Consider the following 23402-nt stretch of genomic DNA (forward strand, 5'->3'; position numbering starts at 1 on the left):
CCTCCATGGTGAATTGTGCGTCAACTTCCAGGTTTCAGTGTATCACATGTGAAACTCACCCGGAAAAGTTTGCAAAACTCTTTACAGAATAATGTATCTATGATATCAACTCTTGGGAGCACCATCTACCAAATTATTATTATAATAATCTTATACTATTGATGCCCAATATAATAGGTTCATATAACTATAATAGATAAAGCCTAGTGCGGAACCAAACTCTTTCCCTGATCATACTTTTAAAGGGTAAATAAGCCAATGTTAAAAATTTTAACACTGGTAATTTTTTGTTGGGTTCTGATTCATTCATGAAACACTTGTGAATTAAAAAGCATGAAACAGTGCATACTGCAGATTATAAGCATATTATAGTCATTGCCCCCAAAGAAGAGTCATCAACCTTGCTATGGCCCTTTAATCACTTTATCCTGTATCCTTATTTACTATATATTATATTGTAACTTGCCCACATTTATGACACAGGCAACAAAATACAGGTATACTTAATAGAAAATATAACAAATTCATATATCACATGATCAGTCCACAACAGTTGCTGTAATTTGTATTTCCAGCTATGTCTTAATTGCTGGAATATTATTTGAATCTCACAAAAGAAATCAATCACATGGTGACAAGTTGTTCCATCCTTTCTTTATAACAGCGTGATATCAAAATTCAAGCCCACTGCTGTCTACTAAAATATCTCTCCTCTTGAGATAAAATACATTTGGTTTGTTCACAAAATGAAAAAACAAGGAAAGCAGGAAGAACATGTTGAATTCCTGCAGGTAGAGAACTACAGGTTTAATGGGTTTTGTTATGTAGCATACCCATCACCGCTTGTTATATACAAAGCCAATATGTGGTTTTCTGTATGACCTTAGTGTGAGAGATCTGAAATTATCAACACCACACAGTCACTTGAAATATATGAACTTAAAACATTATAGTTAGTTGTGTTTGGTGCAATTACGTCAAACTACAGCTTTTTTACAACCTAAAAAGACCCTGAAAGAGTGCATGTCCTGCATCAAATCTTTAAAGTTCAGCTTTTCTTGCTTACAGTGTACTTTACAGAAAAGGTTATTTTGGTGGAATGATATTTCAGATTCAGGTGACATTTGTAAAAGTAGCAATTTCAGAGATATGGATATTTTTTCACATGTTTAAATTAAGAGATACCATTTTGTAAAAGTTGTTGACATATAAAAAAGGTATTTTTTTTCAATAATAAGAAAAATTCTCTTATAGTTATTTTTATTTTTTTTGTGTGTGTTGTTTTATACCACCCTTCTCTACCCCAATACTATTATACCCTGGCTGCTTCAGTAATTCTGGATTATTTCTGTAGTCCATTCTCACCTGTATCGCCACCACAAAAAGGAGACCTATCTGAATGCCTCAGGTTTCAACATACTGGTAGAACTGACAGCCGTTTGATAGAACTGTCATGCAAGTGAGGCTTTCAGACAGTTTCCGCTATCACCCTCAGTACAACAGAGCTCCAAATTATATCAATTAAGAAACACTCCGCCCCACTTAATCTCCAGGTCAGATATTAAGAATTATTGAAAAAGGATAATAATAATTAATAACCCATTATTTTGTCTACACATAAATTGTACATTGGGGCATATGCATGTCTTAATGCTCACATATCGATGTTTCTGCCATTCCTGGGCAATCCCAAGTTTCAATCTGCTGAGGGGTCTTCCTGTTTAATAGATGTCGCCAAGATAGGGTAACTTTAATTGACTGTCTAGTTGACAAAGCAGCTGGAAGGACTATGTTATTTGTACAGGTTATAGACAAATGTACCTCGCTTCGAGAATTCCCTCTTACATTCCCCCAGGCACAGCATTACATAAGTGAATCTATTAGGCGGCTCTCAGACCTGGAATGGCAGAACTCAATAGATGGGTTGCTCCAATCTCCCCCGGCATTACAGCAAGCCATTTCCATTCACTTTGCTATTTTATGAGTTGTCATTGACCATTCAAAAATTTGTACAGGGATGAAACAATGGTTAATGTCTTTCCCGACCCTTAACATGTGATACCTTGCTTAAGGCTTTAAACAACTTGCAAATAAATTAATCTGCTAGTCAATACCAGGAAAAGTTTCTTAGGGCCGGATTCAATTATCTGCAAAAAGTTTTCGTACTTGCAAACTTTGTGCATAAAAATGCTTATCGTGAAATCCTATTGTTGAAGTTTTCTCACGTGCGAATTCTCCATAGACAAAAAAACAGTGTCAAGTTTTCACGATCTCAGAGCAGGTGAAGTGTGTGAAAACGTCACCGACGTTAAGTTTTCGCTTTATCGCGTCTCATTGAATTCCCCCCTTCAGGGGCTGGCTGGCAACTTTTAGCCTGGGGGGCAAATGCATGCAGGCGGCCCTGACAGAGGAGTAGCGTGTAGCCAGGGTGTCCGAAGAATATGCGTGCTACGGTGCCCCCCCCCTCAAGTATTCCAGGGAGGAGGCGGGTCCATATGGGATTAATGTAAGGTAAAAATAAAGATTAGGGCAGCCCCCTGTCGTAGTGCCCATATGCAATGCCCCCGTGTGCCACAAGAGAGAACACCCTTATGCAGGCCTCCAGTAGTGCCCCCAGTAGTAGTCCCCTCCCTTGTAGTGCCCCCAGTAGTAGTAGTCCCCCCCTTTGTAGTGCCCACAGTAGTAGTAGTCCCCCCCCCTTTGCAGTGCCCCCAGTAGTAGTAGTCCCCCCCTTTGTAGTGCCCCCATTAGTAGTAGTCCCCCCTTGTAGTGCCCCCAGTAGTAGTAGTCCCCCCCTGTAGTGCCCCCAGTAGTAGTCCCCCCCTTGTAGTGTCCCCAGTAGTAGTAGTCCCCCCCTTGTAGTGTCCCCAGTAGTAGTAGTCCCCAGTAGTAGTAGTCCCCCACCCCCCTTGTAGTGCTCCCAGTAGTAGTAGTAGTAGTCCCCTTATAGTGCCCCCAGTAGTAGTAGTCCCCAGTAGTAGTAGTCCCCCACCCCCCTTGTAGTGCCCCCAGTAGTAGTAGTAGTCCCCTTATAGTGCCCCCAGTAGTAGTAGTCCCCAGTAGTAGTAGTCCCCTCTCCCTTGTAGTGCCCCCAGTAGTAGTAGTAGTCCCCTTATAGTGCCCCCAGTAGTAGCAGTCCCCAGTAGTAGTCCCCCCCCTTGTAGTGTCCCCAGTAGTAGTAGTCCCCCCCCTTGTAGTGTCCCCAGTAGTAGTAGTCCCCAGTAGTAGTAGTCCCCCACCCCCCTTGTAGTGCCCCCAGAAGTAGTAGTAGTCCCCTTATAGTGCCCCCAGTAGTAGTAGTCCCCAGTAGTAGTAGTCCCCTCCCCCTTGTAGTGCCCCCAGTAGTAGTAGTCCCCCACCCCCCTTGTAGTGTCCCCAGTAGTAGTAGTCCCCCCCTTTGTAGTGCCCCCAGTAGTGCCAGACCCCCCCCCAGTAGACACACATAATATAAAAAACAAAATAAAAAAAAACACTTACCTGAATCCCCGCTCCCGCCGCCACCATCTGCTCCTCAGTCTGTCCTCCCGGGCCGGGCCGCTCTGCATTATGGGAGAGACGTCATATGACATCATGACGTCTCTCCCATTGCCCACTGTAGGAGCCGGAAGATGGAGCGGCTCCCGCAGTGGGCGCAGCAGCAGCAGCTAATGAGAGTCTGACAGACTCTCATTGGCTGCTGCTTACAACAAACACACAGCTGCCGAAGCCGGCGGCTGTGTGTTTGTCAGTGTATCGCTGACCGAACTCCGTCCGGGTCAGCGCTACACACGCGATGCAGTCTGTGTCATAGTGACACAGACTGCACCGGCCAGCGGCTCGCATGACGCTGCGGCCCGGGGGGCACATGGCCCCCTGCCCCCCGGCCCCGCCCGTCACTGCCCCCCTTAATCTCCTTCACATGGCCTACTTCTCCCCACACAGACAATTTCTAGCTGGTATGTCTAGTTCACATGTGTGTCTTAGATGTCAGACACTGCAGGCAGAATTGCACAATTTTATTGGGAGCTGTCCTCCTCTTTAATCTATTTGGCTACAAGTTAGAAAATACGCCAAAGACAATTTAGTTACTTATTTTCCTCTAAGACAGTGGTTCACAAACTTTTTTGAATCGTGGCGCCCTAATGCATCAGTATTGTTTTCACGGCACCCCTAAGCCAAAAGTTTGTTATTGAAAAATTCTGAAAAAATTTTGTAAAGTAGTAAAGGGAAGTAAATTGTGCTGACCTGTCATCCTTAGGTTCAGTTATGTGATGGGGACAAGTTTGCAAATTCTGTTTGTCTACATATTTTATATTACACTGGTCATAAAAATTTGAACTGGTGCTGGACCACCAACCTGAGGCACCCCTGAAAGTGTCCCGAGGCACCCCAGGGTGCCGCGGCGCCAAGTTTGGGAACCACTGCTCTAAGACAATAATGGGTGATGTTTGGTATTCTACCGTCAAGGCAAAGTATTACCAGGGTTTGTAAAAAGCGATTATTAATTATTAGCCTGGATTAGCCGTACACATCCTACTTTAGCTTTATTTGAAGATATACTTCTGTACCATATATTTAATATGGACAGGTTAGAAACCACATTGAACAAAGAAAGACTAACATCCAGAATGACACTTGGGAGAGTTATTTAGGCACCCTTCTTCTGGGGTTTCAGATTAATATACAAAACTCTCTTAAAACTCTCTTGAAAAAAGTATGGGATACTTTCAAATGACCCACCTGTGATAAATAACTCTTAGGGCTCAATTCAATTAGATGCGAGAGTGGCGAGTTGCCATTGTAACGGCTTAGAAACACCGCTAACGGCCCCCCTTATGGCCCAATCTTGCCCCGGACTTGTGGATTTTTGCACTTAGCTCTATGAAGCGGCAAAAAAAATTCTGCAAGTCTGGAGGAACCGTACGTGCAGCTATTCTGACTATCATACTAGCAGGATAGAAGATGAATTTGATTATTTAGAGATTCTATTACTTCTCAGAATTTTACACTTTTATTGTTCACGTCAGATATATTGGACTTTACAGTCTAATTCAGACTTTGTTACTTTTTTGTGAACGTTCTGTTAATGAAAAATATAATACAAATGCTGATTATTTACCTTTTAATGCAGTGTTTTATCAATAAAATATATCAAAATATAATTATTGAAGCGAGATAAAACAGTATTTTTAGACATACGTTAAATCCTTTTATCTGATTCCATTGGGAAACATGGGCCATAGAGACTCCTTTAGAATGTGGCACTTCAAAAAATGTCATGTATTTTATGTTCCTCCCTTTTATTCATCCCCATCCTACAAGGAACTCCATTATTCTTCTAACCAAGCCCCACAGCACAGAACAGAAAAAGAGAGACATAACTTGCTGGTGGTGTCTGCCGTCACATTTATCCAATTCCATATGACCCCTGTTATCGTCTCTGAGCCCCCAGAGGAGCGACCAATGCCTTCTTGGAGACAGACCAATGTGTTGTCTGGTCATATGATTTGTATGACTTGTCCCTTTTTGAGATGAGTTTGTTTTGAAATCCACTTGAATGAAACTATGCAAACTGCACAGCTTCGGGTGTGAAGACCATCTTTCCTTGGACTCTCATACAGAAATGAACTGACATCTGTCTGAGAGCTACTAGACAGGTTACCATTCTGTGTAAAGAAATTATTGATAATCACCTCTCTAGCCATGACTGCCATAATATTTGTGAACAATGAAGAAGCTGACTGTAGCTTCCTCCAAATCACTGAAGCTGGAAAGGAGGAGACACTTACCTTGCCTCAATCATAGAGTAGGAGGAGGCACTTCTCTTACCGATAAGGTGGTGGAATGGCAAGACGCTCAGTCACAATGTGTGCTGGCAGTAAGCATGGCGTCTCCTTAGTCCTCTCCAGACTACAGACAGACCAGTGGTCAAATTAAATAAATGTAATGGAACTCAAAAGTGATATCCAAGCTGGTAATGCAGCCTAGGTATAAACACTCTGTCCTAAAGGCACTCTGAAGATCCCTGCTGGATGGCGATGTATTAGAGGGAGGTGCATAAAATACATAATTATTTAAAGTATTAAATACAAAGAAGGTTCAGTACCCATTATTCACAAAATGTGTTTGTGATAACGAAGCTTTTCAGAAGAATTCTATTGGAGTACTGTGAGAAGTAGGAAACACAAGTTGTAAAATCTAAAACAAATTTATAAGCAGAATACATTACCATCGATTGCCAGCTTAAGGTCAATAAGTGTACTTCTAACTCTTGCAATTACACGCTGCATGCGATCAATTTCCTGACGTAAAAAGATATTCATTGGCTGAATCGGACCCATCTTTTGAAGTCGAGCCTTAACCTGTAGCACAAAGATTGCATAATAAATTAGATTCTGAATGAAAAATATAAAACAAAAAGCAAAGAAAATTAAGCTATCCAATACGCAAGAGTTTTTTTTTATATATATATATAATAACCACACCTGTTATATCAGCATTATAATAAGGGATAGTGTGCACTTCACCATGATTTTTTGCTGTATATTTTGTTCTACCTTAATAAAGGGGTCTAACTGCAAATATTGCTTAATGAGTGCAGAGTGTTCTAGTGAGTGCAGTGTTATGGGATAGACTGTAGCTGGCTAGGCAGACGGATGCACCCTAGGTTCACATAAAAGTACCACTCTGTTCTCATCCACTTCCAGTAATGGTAATTCCCGCAGACCCCTCTGCTCCATATAATGATTTTCCCTTGTTTCTCTCTATTCGCTACTATTAGTTCCCTTTGACTTTCCTCCCTCCTTGTGATGCTTCTCTCTGCTCCCTGCATTGACACTGCCCCCACCTCTCTGCTCCTTGTCTCTTTATTATACTCCTGTTAATGATCTCCCCCTGCTTCTCTCTACTCCCTGCAATGATCTTCTCTCTGCCCCCCTCAGCTCCCTGCACTTATCTACTGTACTGCAGTTACCAGGGGTTAAGGGACATATTTATCAAAAAATATTTGCAGCATATCCGCAAATACTAAGCATCACTTGGATGTATGTACAGGAGATATCTGCTGTGGTCCCCCATTTTTGACTGCAAAATCAGCCTCCATTGCTTTCTATGGGGGTTGCTAATATGCCAGAACGCGAATCAGATGGTGTCAGCCATTGTAGCCTATGGGCTACATTATGCAACATTTTCTGAAGTAAGGGCATTAATGATAATTATAATTCGTACACATTGCAGGGTTCGGCTCCTATTGGATATCCTTTCTCTGCATGTTAATAGTGGAAATTAGGACAATACTTAATTTCGTATTACCATACAATTTCGTATTACCGACAATTCTCTATAATTAATCAATATACCTGCAAGTGTTATCTCTATGAATCTGTTAACTAAACTGTAGTCTGGCCTGGGAGGTATCCGGAGGACAGGTTGACAAAAATCAACAATTAATAGGTTGACACCAAATGGTCGACATGCAATAGGTCGACAGGTACAAAATGGCGACTGGTAAAAAGCCGACATAAGCAAATGGTCGACACGCAAAAAAATGGTTGACCTGATTTTTACACTATTTTAAGGTTACGGTTAGGCACTTGGGGGAGGGTTAGGGTTAGGCACTTGGGGGAGGGTTAGGGTTAGGCTGCCAGAGGGGACAGTTAGGATTAGGCACTAGGGGGAGGGTCAGGATTAGGCTTTAAAAAAAAAGCGTCGGCCACATGTGTGTGTCGACCTATACATTGTCAACCTATTACCTGTTGACCTTTTATTTCACACCCGGCCTTGGAAAGGGCTAAAGGGTTGTCTCCGTGTTGCTATTTTCTAAATATATAATACAGCATTTTCATACCTGGTTTGCATTAGATTACAGAGGAAATCCCTTCTTGCCCCTGAAGCTCTGTGCTGAAGAGTGATGATGAAGAGCGTAACAGGGGTGCACCTAGATATACGCCTATAGCCACACTACTAGACATCGTAAACATATAAATACAAAACAGTGCACATATATGTATTGTATACTGTGTATATATGTGTGTAGTAAGTCTGCAGATGTCTGTGGGCCCCTCCCTCCTGAAAAACCTAGGGCAGAGTGTATCAAAGACTATGGCACCGGAGCATTATCTTCGGAAATATGGCGCCTGTGTCATATTTGTGGTGATTACTTCAGCATCATATTTCTAAAGATACTCGCAGAATAGTGATGAGATATTTAGGCAAAGATTATCCAAATATAATATAGAGAGGTACACATGCAGAATTACACAAATATAATATAGAGAGATCCACATGCATAATTACACAAATACAATATAGAGAGGTACACATGCATAATTACACAAATATAATATAGAGAGGTACACATGCATAAAGATTACACATATACAATATAGAGAGGCACACATGCATAATTACACAAATATAATATAGAGAGGTACACATGCATAATTACACAAATAAAATATAGAGAGGTACACATGCATAAAGATTACACAAATACAATATAGAGAGGTACACATGCATACAGATTACACAAATACAATATAGAGAGGTATACATGCATAATTACACAAATACAATATAGAGAGGTACACATGCATAAAGATTACACAAATACAATATAGAGAGGTACACATGCATACAGATTACACAAATATAATATAGAGAGGTACACATGCATAATTACACAAATACAATATAGAGAGGTACACATGCATAAAGATTACACAAATACAATATATAGAGGTACACATGCATAAAGATTACACAAATGCAATATAGAGAGGTACACATGCATAAAAATTACACAAATATAATATAGAGAGGTACACATGCATAAAGATTACACAAATATAATATCGATTGGTACACATGCATAATTACACAAGTACAATATAGAGAGGTACACATGCATAAAGATTACACAAATATAATATAGATTGGTACACATGCATAATTACACAAATACAATATAGAGAGGTACACATGCATAAAGATTACACAAATATAATATAGAGAGGTACACATGCATAAAGATCACACAAATACAATATAGAGAGGTACATATGCATAAAGATTACACAAATACAATATAGAGAGGTACACATGCATAAAGATTACACAAATACAATAGAGAGAGGTACTGTCAGAGTTCAGCCGGGGATCGGCCGTCCCTTACCGCTCCTCTGACTTCCCGGGCAGTCGGGCGGCTGCCGCGGTGACGTGGGAGGAGCTGAGCATTCACCCTGTAGCTGTGGTGTCAGGCGACCCGGTGAGCAGGGATCGCAGTTTCCATCATGGGCGCCGCCATGACACTTTCCCTATGTCAGTACTTCCTTCCCTGAGTGGCCCGGCTGGTCAGCTGACGCTGTGGGCCTATCAGCAGGCTTCCAGGGGTATATATCCGGCTCCTGTGCTCCAAGTAGTTGCCTGAACAATCATTGTCGCCGCTAGTGTAACTAGAGGAGTCTCGTTCCAGGTTCCCGTGCTTCCAGTGTGTTTCTTCCAGAGCTTCTGAGCTATCTCATCACAGTGCCTTTACTATCAGCAGCCTGTGTGAAAGTTAAACTCCATCTCTCCACAGTGCCTTTACTAATCAACAGCCTGTATGCAAGTTAACCCTCCATCTCACCACAGTGCTTTTACCATCACAGCCTGTGTGCAAATTAACCCTTCATCTCATCGCAGAGCCTTTACCATCACAGCCTGTTTGCAAGTTAACCCTTCATCTCATCGCAGTGCTTTCACCATCACAGCCTGTGTGCAGGTTAACCCTTCGTCTCACCGCAGAGCTTTTACCATCACAGCCTGTTTGCAAGTTAACCCTTCATCTCATCACAGTGCTTTCACCATCACAGCCTGTGTGCAGGTTAACCCTTCGTCTCATTGCACCCTAGTGCATGATCTGCAGCCGGCAATCCGGTATATACTTCGTGGGATATCCAGCTGTTACCACAGCCTACCAATTAATCTCCACACCTCTTTAGCCAGCACCTCAAGTGCCTTTCTCCAGCCAGGAGTTCTATCCCACTCCCCACGTGCCTATTCCAGGCATTACCCATGGGCCATGGGTGTTTTTGATTCTCTTTTCCCTACAGGCCTTGGTCACCAAGTCAAAGGACCGCGACCTGCTTACAGGGAGCCGCACAAGCCCATATCCCGCTTGGAGGGGTCACTGGCAAACACCTCCTTGTGAGTTAGACTCCGCACCATTGACTAGGTCTAGCCAACGACCAAGACTTGTGGATGCGGAGATCATACGTCCAGGCCCCTCGCCTTCGCCTCCTCCCACAGCCTCAGACCTCGGCTTTCAAAAACCCGCCTCCCAGCGTGACAGGTACACATGCATAAAGATTACACAAATATAATAGAGAGGTACACATGCATAAAGATTACACAAATATAATATAGAGAGGTACACATGCATAATTACACAAATACAATATAGAGAGGTACACATGCATAAAGATTATACAAATACAATATAGAGAGGTACACATGCATAAAGATTACACAAATATAATATAGAGAGGGTCACATGCATAAAGATTACACTAATATAATTTTGAGAGGTACACATGCATAATTACACAAATATAATATAGAGAGGTACACATGCATAATTATTAAAAGGAATACTGAAACACATACAAGAAACTAAAAAAAAAATTCAGTTTATACAAAATTCATCTCAATGTACAATCATAAACACACTAGCAAACATACAGACTCCACCTGTCACGTGTCCCCACCATTGTATATATACATAACTCCTAAATTGAGGTTGGGGGGCTTGGCTTCTACCCATTGTCCTACGTTAAAATGACTTTTGTGTTGATTTAGGGATGTGATGGCCCTTAAATGCTGCACATACTATCGGAAAGTGTACAGCATTGAAGGGGTGTTTTCGAGAAAGGGAAGGAGGCTGGGGGTGGCCCACTGCGTTTGAAGGGTGTGCCGTGCCATCGACTTAAAGGGTGTGCCGTGCACAAGCCGCCACTCAATGCTGGCACTCTGTCCCGCATCCTCATTCATGCACAGGCCCACTAATAACTTAAAACCCTCCTGCATGCTTATGTACATACATACATACACGTGTCTGTACAGTATGTACGTACATTTGGGGGCTTATCTATAAAATGAGTGATAAATGCTCCGAAACCTAATCTTCCTATTTATAGCGATTTAGGAATGGGTTTCGGTGCTATTTATCATTCCCCCCGTGCCGAGACAGCTGCTACATTAAGCAGTTAACATGAATAGCAAAAGCCTGAGAGCAGAGACCAAGCCTCCCATTTCTGAATGGCTTTAGTAAATCTATCTTACTGGTCAGATATTATTAGAGGGGAACAACTGCTGCGGTACTTACAATTTGACTATCAATAGCAATTTGGGAAAAATTATAAGTGTGTTTTAAAAGCTGTATTTAAAATCCCTATATGCTAAATCAAGCAGGTTTCTGTGTATTTGGGTGAAGTCCAAATCATGTTGTGTTTCTAGCTCTGCCAATATGTAATGAAATTCCCAGCATTTATAAAAGGCTGACTATTCCTGTCAGTGATGAAGTTTTCTCAGGGATTCATAATACAACTTGATTTTAATATATTCTTTTCATCCCACCTTCATACAATTTGCTCATCTACATTTTTGCACCTAATTGTACTCTGCATTTAAATATGACAGGCAATAGGCTTTATCCTCTCAATACTTTTTCCTCTCAATACATTTGTTCTGTAAGATGTGCTGAAATGCAGCCAAAAGGAGATAAAGACAGACAATTTGTCTCTCCTGTGCAATCATGAATAGCGTATTTGGTATATAAAATACTAGAATAATATTTAGCTTTAAGATGAAAAGGAAATAAAGAAAAATACATTTCACTACAAAAATTCATCCTTTCAGCGCCATTTAATGTAGAATCTTCACTTATTGGCCAGATTTCCGATTATATAGAGTCTAATGTAAAGCTTAATGCAAATTGGCCATAAATGCTCCCACACTGTGTGCACGGTAGTAAATGTGTGTCTTTAGCATCTCTGTGGTGCTCCCCCCTCCCCCCCTTGCCAATGTGAACACTTAGTTTGATATTCGCACCATGATCAGCCTACACCTAGTGCGAATGATGCTCCTGTATATTTACGTTGCCAAACAAACTCTGCATGGCTTACGATTCCATTGTCACATTGTCTAGGAGACTTGCCGACATGAGCACATCCTATAACATCCCAACTATTTTACCACATGGGCCAGCCATTCTGCAGTGATTTACATAACAACACTGCTCTACTCTAAATATATTTTTATAGTATTTTCTGCAATATTTTGTTGCAATTACCATCTCCAGCATCCTTGAAAAAAAACAAAAGCCAACAACCTGTATATTAATGTAAAACTGCATTATTATTATTTTTTTTTCATGACTCACTTTGGAATGATCAATATGAAAAACATGCATGAACAATTATTTCTGAATCCGTTCTAGCAGGGTGAATCAATGCTTAGCTAAGATTGGATGGTTCAAGCAGGAGGATTGGATTTCAGCCTTAGCTAAGATGTATCCATGTCAAGTGTTCAAGGCCCTGAGCACCAAAGTAATATACAGTAATGTTACTAAAATAAAAGATCAATAAGTACACTGATGTCAGCAGCAGCAAATGTGTGAAGACATTTACTGGAGGTAATGAAATCATCATGTATGGTGAGGAACAGGTGAACAAGCCTGCACAGCTAACATTGTACAGTCATGCCCATAGCGTGACTCTAAGCTGAATGTAAATCTAGAAGGCTGACAAATACTAATATGTAATGATATTCAGGGAATCACCCATTCACACATATGAAGGTGTGGCTGCTACCTCATGAGGGATGTAGTCCTCTGGTAACTTCTCCAGCATTTCATCTGCAAGACGCTGAACAATAGTCTCTCTAGTCTCCCCTCCACCTCCTCCGCTGTCCTTGGGCTGAATGTTGACTATTGTACTTAGCGTCTCATTTGCCATGTTTGTCTGGTAGGTTATGTCTGCATTGGGGTGTAACCCAAATACCTTTAAGAAAAAAAACACAAAATATTAATTATCTCTACAACAAAAACATCATGCTATCAGATGCAGACATAAGACATGTTTTTGTGGTGGAAAAAGAAAAAGCACAGCAAATGTTACATTTGCAGCCAACGTTAAGTAAAATCATCTTCACTTTTCTTTTTGGAATGCTGCAAATGTTTTTGTTTTCATCAGATAGGCAGAGTTTGCACCATTTTAGGAAAATAACCACAGATATTGTTCAGGGCCGCAACTGGGGGGGCTGGGGGTCACATACCCCGGATTTAGGGGGCGTTGATGTTCGGTCTGGCGTCTAAGGGCCTGATTCAGCAAGGAACGCAGATTCTAGTATGCACGCAATCGGCCAACTGTTGCGTTCTGCACATGCATCGCAGTGCACGTGTGTGTCCCGGCCACTGCGATTGGGTCAGCGATCACAGTGACTACGCTGAGTGATTGACAGGAAGTGCAGTTTGTGGGTGGTGACGGCGGGGTGGTCAAGGAAACGCAGGCGTGCGAGTGTGTTTGAACGCGATTGCTTGGGCGTGCATAAAGTAAACTAGCCACTGCGATGCCATACACAGCCTGAGGCCTGATAGCGTGCGATGAAGTTAGGAATTTCTGAGTAAGGTCAGAGTTTCTGCAAGTGTGCATGAGGCTGTGATGGTACTCGACTGTACAGATGTTTTTGCAGTTATGCTAAACATTATGGATGTGTGTAAGGTAAAGTGAGCATCCTTATGTAGTGCTGCGGCGTGATTGCGATCTCAATGGATTAGCATACTATCGCAGTTGAAGTTGAACTGCGTGTGTAATCGCTATTTGCAGTTGCAATCCGTAATGAATCAGGCCCTAAATTAACAGTAGTGGTGCGCCCGGCTTTTTCAAGCCACTACCGTTACACATTGCAGCGGGCAGCTTGCTGCTGCCTGACCCTTTTGGTCCACTCCCTCCCCCTGCAGTGTCTCTTGAAACTGGGAGAGACATCATGAAGTCTCTCCCAGTCCACTCCATTCACACAGTACCCTGGTCTGTGCAAAGGAGCCGTTAGGCCGGTGTTGCTAGATCCAGGTTGGAGAAAGGACCTCTGACGTCACAACCACAAGACCGCTATGGCAGGGCCAGCCAGCTACCAGTGTTACTATCCACATGGACATAGAGAGGGAATATAAACCTGTGGCGGGGGACACTTTTGCCCCTGTTCTGAACCATGCCCCTCCCCTTTTGCCACCGGTCACGTGGTTGTAACATCAAAGGTCCTTTACAGCACCTCGTTCTATACCTAACCCAGTTAGGACGCCCGTGGTGTTGGGGCGGGCAGCCAGTGCTGGCCCGTCCGTTACACTTAGAGCTCCACGCCGCCACCAATCCACCGCTGCTGCCACCACCGCCAGTGGTGTGAGGGGGCTGTGGAGTTGGGGGGCTGTGCAGTGAGGGGGCTGTGCAGTGAAGGGGCTGTGCAGTGAGGGGTCTGTGCAGTGAGGGGGCTGTGCAGTGAGGGGGCTGTGCAGTGAGAGGGTTGTGAGGTGAGGGTTTTTTTCTGTGCTGCTATTAATGGGCAGGTAAAGTTATGATAAATATAGAGAGGGGAATGCGGGGGGGACAGTAAGACAATCAGTAATATCAAAACATGAGGGTGGCTCCAAATTAGTGCCTTGCCCCGTGTGACAGAAATCCTAGTTTTGGCCTTGTGTTGTTTGTCTAAAATTATAAATTAGCATCAACTAAAAAATACTGGGCCAGTAGTGGACAGTGGGGAAAATATAACATACATAAAAAGGGTTATACATGATATACACAATAAATGCAGTCATTAAAAAAGAGAGTAGGTAGGACCCTGTCCATAAGAGTTTACATTCTTGCATTCTTCTCAAACTCAACCCTCAAGACATGCTAACACTCCAGGTTTTAAGGATATTCATGCTTGAGCACAGGGGGCTTAGTAGCTCAGTCATTGATGTAACCATGTATGCTCAAGCATGCATATAAACTAGGGGTGAGCGGGTTCGGATTTCTGAAATCCGAACCCCCCCGATCCGAGTCCGATCCGAGTCTGGCTCGACTTTTCCCGCCTGACTCGGATCTGAAATCGAGGCAAAACGTCATCATCCCGCCTTCCGAGTCTCGCGGGTTTTGGATCCTATATAAGGTACCCGCGTCGGCGCCATTTTCTCACTCGGCTGTGGACAGTGAAGAGGGAGGGTGGGAGTTAGGGCTGTGTAGTGTAGTGTAGTGTAGTGCTGCTGTTGTCCACTACTTCAAAGTCCATAGGGGCTGGCTGTGTTGTGCTGTGCTGCTGTTGTTAATAGGGGCTGTGTCCACTACTTCAAAGTCCATAGGGGCTGGCTGGACTGTGTTGTGCAGTCAGTTCTCCATAGGGGCTGTGTCCACTCCAAAGTCCTGTGCAGTGTCCCAGTCCTAAAGGGGTGCTGTAGTGTTGTCCAGGGGGTGCTCTGTCCATCAGGGGTGCTCCCCCCAAGTGCTAAAAAAATTATATATTTTCTGTGTTTGTGAATTGTGTGCGCAGTAGCCGCACGTGCATCAACAAAGTAGTGCCAAGCGTGTGCCTGTGTCATAAGTAAAGGGCCGGCTGGCTTGACCGTTAAAGGGTGCTGTAACCCCCAAAGTACACTCCAGTCCAAACCAAAAAAAAAATTATTTTCTGTGTTTGTGAATTGTGTGCGCAGTAGCCGCACGTGCATCAACAAAGTAGTGCCAAGCGTGCGCCTGTGTCATAAGTAAAGGGCCGGCTGGCTTGACCGTTAAGGGTGCTGTAACCCCCGAAAGTACACTCCAGTCCAAACCAAAAAAAAAATTATTTTCTGTGTTTGTGAATTGTGTGCGCAGTAGCCGCACGTGCATCAACAAAGTAGTGCCAAGCGTGCGCCTGTGTCATAAGTAAAGGGCCGGCTGGCTTGACCGTTAAGGGTGCTGTAACCCCCGAAAGTACACTCCAGTCCAAATCAAAAAAAAAATTATTTTCTGTGTTTGTGAATTGTGTGCGCAGTAGCCGCACGTGCATCAACAAAGTAGTGCCAAGCGTGCGCCTGTGTCATAAATAAAGGGCCGGCTGGCTTGACCGTTAAAGGGTGCTGTAACCCCCAAAGTACACTCCAGTCCAAACCAAAAAAAAATTATTTTCTGTGTTTGTGAATTGTGTGCGCAGTAGCCGCACGTGCATCAACAAAGTAGTGCCAAGCGTGCGCCTGTGTCATAAGTAAAGGGCCGGCTGCCTTGACCGTTAAGGGTGCTGTAACCCCCGAAAGTACACTCCAGTCCAAACCAAAAAAAAATATGAGATATGGTAAGAACTTACCCTTGTTATCTCTATTTCTACGAAGTCCATAGGGTTCCACAGGATACCTTGGGGTATAGGTGTGACGTCAGTCGCAGGGCACCAAAGAGTTAAGCTTTCAGCCTCCCAGGATGCACTAGGTCCCCCTCCTATACCCCGCCCCCGGGCCAAGGCACCTCAGTTAGTTACCAAGCCATAGGCCGGAGGAGGAGAAGGAAGAGAGAGAACAAAGATCTGGACACATACAAGAATCACATTCTCACCAGAGGGAGACGGAAAACCGGTGACCAGAGCAAAGCCCATCTGCAGCACAGGTGCGACAGGGCGGGAGTCCTGTGGAACCCTATGGACTTCGTAGAAATAGAGATAACAAGGGTAAGTTCTTACCATATCTCATATTTTCTACTTCAGGGTCCATAGGGTATCCACAGGATACCTTGGGGATGTCCCAAAGCAGTATCCTTTAAGGGTGGGGACGCTCCTGTGCAGAAAGGAGAATCCGCCGCCCGAAGGAAGCATCCTGAGAGGCGAAGGTGTCAAACCTGTAATACCTCACGAAGGTATGGACAGAAGACCACGTAGCAGCCTTGCAGATCTGAACTGCCGAGGCACCACGTCGAGCTGCCCACGAAGGACCCACAGACCTAGTGGAATGAGCCTTCAGAGAAGGAGGGACCGGTAGGCCTTCATGAAGATAAGCTTCAGAAATAGCCATACGGATCCAGGCTGCCAAAGTTTGCTTTGAAGCAGGCCAACCCTTTTTACGGAAGCCAAAGAGGACAAACAAAGCGTCCGACTTCCTAAACGAAGAAGTGCGGTCAACATAAGTCCTTAAGGCCCGCACAACATCCAAAGAGGCCTCACCCACGGAAAGACCCGGTGAGTTAAAGGCCGGAACAACTATTTCCTCGTTAATATGAAACTGGGAAATAACTTTGGGAAGAAACTCGGGCCGAGTGCGGAGCACTGCCCTGTTCCCATAAAAAACCAAGAAAGGGGGTCTACAAGAAAGAGCCCCTAACTCAGAAACACGTCTGGCCGAAGCAATGGCCAGAAGGAAAACAGTCTTAGCTGTTAGCCATTTAAGATCCACTGAGCCCAGTGGTTCAAACGGCGGTCCTTGGAGAGCCCTCAGGACCACAGCCAAATCCCAAGGCGCCACAGGTGGAACAAAGGGCGGCTGAATGCGGAGAACACCCTGCCTAAAGGTGCGCACATCCGGGATTGTAGCAATCCTACGGTGAAACCAGACAGATAGGGCCGAAACCTGTACCTTCAAAGAAGCAAGGCGAAGCCCATGATCTAGTCCCGCTTGCAGGAAGGCGAGAATCCGAGACAGACGAAACTCCCGCGGTGCATAACCTCTCGGTCGACACCACTGGAAGAACGTATGCCACACGCGATGGTATATCCTCGCGGAAGACGGTTTCCGAGCTCGTAACATGGTACGCACCACAGAGCTGGAAAACCCCCGGGACCTCAGCATGGCCGTCTCAACAGCCACGCCGTCAAAGACAGCCGAGTCAGGTCCGGGTGAAGGCAAGGACCCTGAGACAGAAGGTCCGGTCGTAGCGGCAACCGCAGAGGAATGTCCACGGACAGACCCTGAAGGTCTGAGAACCAGTGCCGTCTGGGCCACGCGGGAGCTATCAACAGGAGCGTCCCTCCTTCCTGTTTGAATTTCCGGATTACCCGTGGAAGAAGGGAGACCGGAGGGAACAGGTATGCGAACCGGAACGTCCACCGGACGGACAGAGCATCCACCAGAGACGCCCCTTCGTCTCTTGTGCGAGACCCGTACACCGGCAACTTGTTGTTGTGCCGGGACGCCATGAGGTCGATTTCTGGAAGACCCCACCTGTCCACCAGTAGTTGAAAAACGTCCGGGTGCAGGGACCATTCCCCCGGATGAACGTCCTGGCGACTTAGAAAGTCCGCCTCCCAATTGAGCACTCCCGGGATGAAGACCGCTGATATGGCCGGAAGATTGCGCTCCGCCCAAACCAGGATCCGAGAGACCTCTACGAGAGCCGCCCGACTGCGAGTTCCTCCTTGCCTGTTTATGTAGGCCACGGTGGTAGCGTTGTCCGACTGGACCTGCACCGGGCGACCCTGTAGAAACCGCTGTGCCTGCTGGAGAGCATTGAAGACCGCACGGAGTTCCAAGATATTTATTGGAAGCTCCGCTTCTGTCGGCGTCCACCTGCCCTGGAACAAGTGTGGACCCGAAACTGCTCCCCAGCCCCGAAGACTGGCGTCCGTTGTCAACAGGACCCAATTTGGAACCCAGAACGGACGTCCCTTGTTGAGGTGGGTCGTCTGTAACCACCACGTAAGGGACAGGCGAACCTCCTGGGTGAGCACAATCGTCTGGGACTTCAGAGACTGAGTCAGCCCGTTCCACTTGGACAGGATCAGGTGCTGCAGAGGTCTGGAGTGAAACTGGGCGTATTCCACCATGTCGAACACCGACACCATGGAGCCCAGTAACCTCATCGCCGAGTGTAAGGACACCCGGCGGCTGTGCAGACAACTGCGCACCCTTGACTGTAAAGCAGAGATCTTGTCCTCCGTCACGAAGATCCTTTGCTGTCCCGAGTCCAATAAGGCTCCAAGATGCAGAATCCTCCGAGACGGGATTAGAGTGGACTTCTGCCAGTTGATTAGCCAGCCGTGCCGTTGCAGCAGTGCAATGGTCAGGTCCAAGTGGCGTAACAGGAGCTCTGGAGATCCTGCCACCAATAACAGGTCGTCCAAATACGGCAACATGCGGACTCCCTGCAGCCGCAGAGAAGCCGCCATGACCGCCATCACCTTGGTGAAAACACGTGGTGCTGTTGCCAGGCCAAAAGGTAACGCCCGAAACTGGAAGTGGTCGCTGCTGATTGCAAACCTGAGGAACTGTTGATGGCGCCAAAGAATAGGGACATGCAGGTAAGCGTCCTGTATGTCCAATGACACCAAGTAGTCCCCAGGTTCCAGCGCCAGAATGATGGACCGTAGGGTCTCCATCCGAAACTTCGGGACCCGCAAAGACTTGTTGAGTGCTTTGAGGTTGAGAATCGGACGATATGACCCATTGGGTTTCTGTACCAAAAATAGATTTGAATAGAAACCCTGGCCCCTCTGGGAGAATGGAACCGCCACTATAACTCCAGCCTGGAGCATAGTGTGCAATACCTTCCGCAGCTCCGTAGCCTTGTTCCGGTCTGATGGGAGACCCGTGGTGAAGAAGCGAGCCGGGGGTCTGTGCCGGAAGGAGAGGGCGTATCCGTGGGAAACCACCTCCAGAACCCAAGTGTCTGTCGTAGTGGTCGACCAACACTGGGCGAACTGTAGCAGGCGGCCTCCCACCCTGGGATCCCCCAAAGGGAGGCCCGGACCGTCAGGCCGCAGGCTTGCCATCTGGCTTGGGGGCCGGACGTCTGGTACTCCATGCCTGCTTCCGGGGCTTGACCGATTTCTTAGGGCCAGCCTGTCAAGGAAACGACTGTGGTTTGGGCCTGCCCTGGGCCCTAGATGACCGAAAGGACGATGGTCCCGAACCAGAAGGAGCAGCGGCCGACGGGAGACAGGCAGATTTGGCTGCCGCCAGCGTGGCCACAATCTTATCCAGATCCGGACCGAAGAGAACTTCTCCGGTAAACGGCAACGCTTCCAGACCTTTCTTGGAATCTGCGTCCGCCTTCCAGGATCGCAGCCACAAGGTGCGACGAGCAGCTACCGCTGCTGAAGAAATTCTAGACACCAGAGTACTAATGTCTAGAGCCGCCTCGTTGATGTAGGTGGCCGAATCACGGAGATTGCCAATCAACTCCGCCTGATCGGCCGGACAGTCGGATTCAAAAGAAGCCTCTAATGAATCCGCCCAGCGCTCCATCGCTCTGGCAACCCAGCAAATGGCCATAGCCGGCCGTGCTGCCCCCCCAGCAAGGGAATAAGCGGACTTCAGGCAGATTTCTACCTTGCGGTCCGTAGCATCCTTAAGGGAGGACATGGATGGCATCGGCAATGTGGCACTACGGACAAGACGGGTCACGTGAGAATCCACCTGTGGAGGGGATTCCCACTTCGCAAAATAATTATCCGCGAACGGATAAGCCACCGCCAGGCGTCTCTGCGGCTGGTATCTTTTGCCAGGTTGTTTCCACGCCTCCTCTAAATGGTCCACCAACTGACCCGAAAGAGGAAAGACTGTGGCATCGCCCTTCACATCTTTGAAAAAGGCATACTTAGATTTAGCCGCTGGGGGAACTTCGTCCTCAATCACCAAGGCTGTGCGGACCGCCCGAATAAGTCCAGGAATATATACTTTGGACTTAGCATCAGCGTCCTTAGTATGGAGAGGTTCCTGATCGTAAGGATCTAGAATCTCCCCATCATCAGACGTCCCTTCGTCATCCTCATAAGGAGCGGACAGAGACGCCACCGGCCTTTTATGAGACCGCATCACAGACTCCCCTTGCAACACATCCGACAAGTGCTGTACAGAACTCGTCAGGGAGTTAACCCACGCTGGCTCCTGAGAACCCGGGAGCGGGGAAATAGGGAGACTGTGGGGTACCACCAATTGTCGTGGGAACCCCTGCATGGGTGACGACACCACAGACTGCTGGGACAAACCCATCGGAGTAAACGCGGGCTGCGGAGCTAACTGGCCCACTAAAGCTGTTAACGCCTGAGCGAAACAAGCCCAGGGCGGCTCCTGTACCGGTGCTGTAACCGTAATAGGCCGCGCCATGGACAAACACTGCCGGCAAAGGCCCTCCGCGCTACCCTCCCCCTCCGCTAACGGTACTTTGCACGTGGTACACTGTAGCCGGAGGGGAAAATCACTTTCAGACATGATGGCACCACGTATGTGACCTCTCTCACCAATTAAGTATTAAATAGGCGAGAGACCACCCTGCAGCACCGCACCGCAAGGGCTTTAGCAGAAAGAACAGGGACAGTAATAAAGCTGACAGTTTAGAGAAGAAAAGATTACAGGCAGCAGCGCTAGCACAGTCACATACAATGCAGAAAAATAACAATTCCTGCACTAACAGCGCTGATCACTCAACTACACAGACACAGGGCCTGGTAGGACACAGCGCTGCATACACAGACCTGACCACAGCGGAGGAGAGGTATGCGGGGGGACCCAGACCACGATGCTTCCGTCCAGCGCTTCCAGCAGCGTTCACCATGCGTTCTGGAGAAGATGGCCGCCGAGGAGCAGAGAGGAGGCTGGCCTGGGGGAGGAGCGCTGCCACAGGACCAGTCGGCAGCATGCAGAGAGGGCTGTGTGCAGCGGGGGAGGCGCCGGCTGTGAGACAGGGAAGGCGCGCTCCCCTGGCATGCATTTAACCCCTGGGACGCCGCAGCGCTACCGCTCTGCTGCGGTCCGCTGTCCCAGGGGGTAGTGGAAGCGCAGGTTGGTCGCCTGGCTCCACGCTGCAGCCAGTCCCCAGGGAGCCCCCTGCCTGGGGACTTAGGACCATGTGATCAGCGGGGACCCACCGCGGGACCCCGCTGCTTACCTCTGTCCCCCTTGAATCCGGCCATGGTCCGGAGCATCTGGGGTCACCGCTAGCTGTGACCCCAGACGCCCACCAGCATCCCCGGATCAGTACCGGCGTTCTGGTACCGGCGGGGTGTAGGGAAGACAGCATGGACGTCAGGACTGACTGTCCATGCTGTACATCCAGATGTGCAGCCACAGCTGCATGAAGAATAAGCTTCAGGGGCTCTTCTAGCCCCCACTCCAACAGGTGCACCCGACTCCGGCCGGGCACCAAACTAAACTGAGGTGCCTTGGCCCGGGGGCGGGGTATAGGAGGGGGACCTAGTGCATCCTGGGAGGCTGAAAGCTTAACTCTTTGGTGCCCTGCGACTGACGTCACACCTATACCCCAAGGTATCCTGTGGATACCCTATGGACCCTGAAGTAGAAAAATTATTTTCTGTGTTTGTGAATTGTGTGCGCAGTAGCCGCACGTGCATCAACAAAGTAGTGCCAAGCGTGCGCCTGTGTCATAAGTAAAGGGCCGGCTGGCTTGACCGTTAAGGGTGCTGTAACCCCCGAAAATACACTCCAGTCCAAACAAAAAAAAAATTATTTTCTGTGTTTGTGAATTGTGTGCGCAGTAGCCGCACGTGCATCAACAAAGTAGTGCCAAGCGTGCGCCTGTGTCATAAGTAAAGGGCCGGCTGGCTTGACCGTTAAAGGGTTCTGTAACCTCCAAAGTACACTCCAAAACAAAAAAATATATATTTTCTGTGTTTGTGACATGTGTGCACTGTGGCTGCACGTGCATCAACAAAGGAGCAGCGCCAAGCGTGCGCCTGTGTCCCATAAGTAAAGAGCCGGCTGGCTCATTTCTTAAAGGGTGGTGTAACCCACAAAGTGCACTACTCTCCAGCAAAAATAAAAAAATATTTTCTGTGTTTGTGTGCGCTTTAGCCGCACGTATATATCAATATAAGATAAATGGAGGACCAAACTTTCTCCGATAAAAATAAAATAGGGAAAGATCAAGAACCACTTCCTCCTAGTGCTGTTGCTGCTGCTGGGAGTTGTTCATCATCCCAGAGAGGAAGTAGGAACATCACTACTTTTACTAAACAATTGACCCTCCAACAGTCCCTAGCGATGAGGATGAAGTACGACAGCAGTCATCCTGAAGCAAAACGTATAACAGAGGCCTTGACTGCTATGTTGGTGTTAGACGTGCGTCCGGTATCCGCCATTAGTGCAGTGGGATTTAGACAATTGATGGAGGTAGTGTGTCCTCGGTTCCAAATCCCGTCTAGATTCCACCTGCATCCTCAAAGCAGCAGCGACAAGCGTGCGTCTGTCTGTTAAAGGGTGGTGACACCCTCAAAGTGTGCTACACAAACAATTAAAATATTGTTCTTTTTTTTTCTGTCTTTGTGAAATGTGTGGGCTGTAGCCGCACCTGCATCCTTAAAGCAGCAGCGACAAGCGTGCGTCTGTCTGCTAAAGGGTGGTGACACCCTCAAAGTGTGCTACACAAACAATTAAAATATTGTTCTTTTTTTTTCTGTCTTTGTGAATTGTGTGGGCTGTAGCCGCACTTGCATCCTCAAAG

The 23402-nt window shown here is 46.5% G+C and overlaps 1 protein-coding gene across 1 annotated transcript in view; it reads right to left on the bottom strand.

Annotated features, from left to right (window-relative positions):
- The window catches only part of LOC148519646 (dynein axonemal heavy chain 5-like), a 449515-nt gene that overhangs the window by 54457 nt on the left and 371656 nt on the right, over window positions 1-23402 (bottom strand). The window contains exons 72-73 of the mRNA XM_088476296.1: window positions 12828-13016; window positions 6209-6341 (exon numbers count right to left, since the gene is read on the bottom strand). Of these exons, the coding sequence (XP_088332422.1) occupies window positions 6209-6341; window positions 12828-13016 (322 nt within the window). The remainder of the gene's footprint in view (window positions 1-6208; window positions 6342-12827; window positions 13017-23402) is intronic.

This window comes from Taudactylus pleione, unplaced genomic scaffold (genome assembly GCF_031769625.1).
Source record: "Taudactylus pleione unplaced genomic scaffold, aTauple2 ptg000186l, whole genome shotgun sequence".
In the NCBI taxonomy this organism is placed as follows: Eukaryota; Metazoa; Chordata; class Amphibia; order Anura; family Myobatrachidae; genus Taudactylus; species Taudactylus pleione.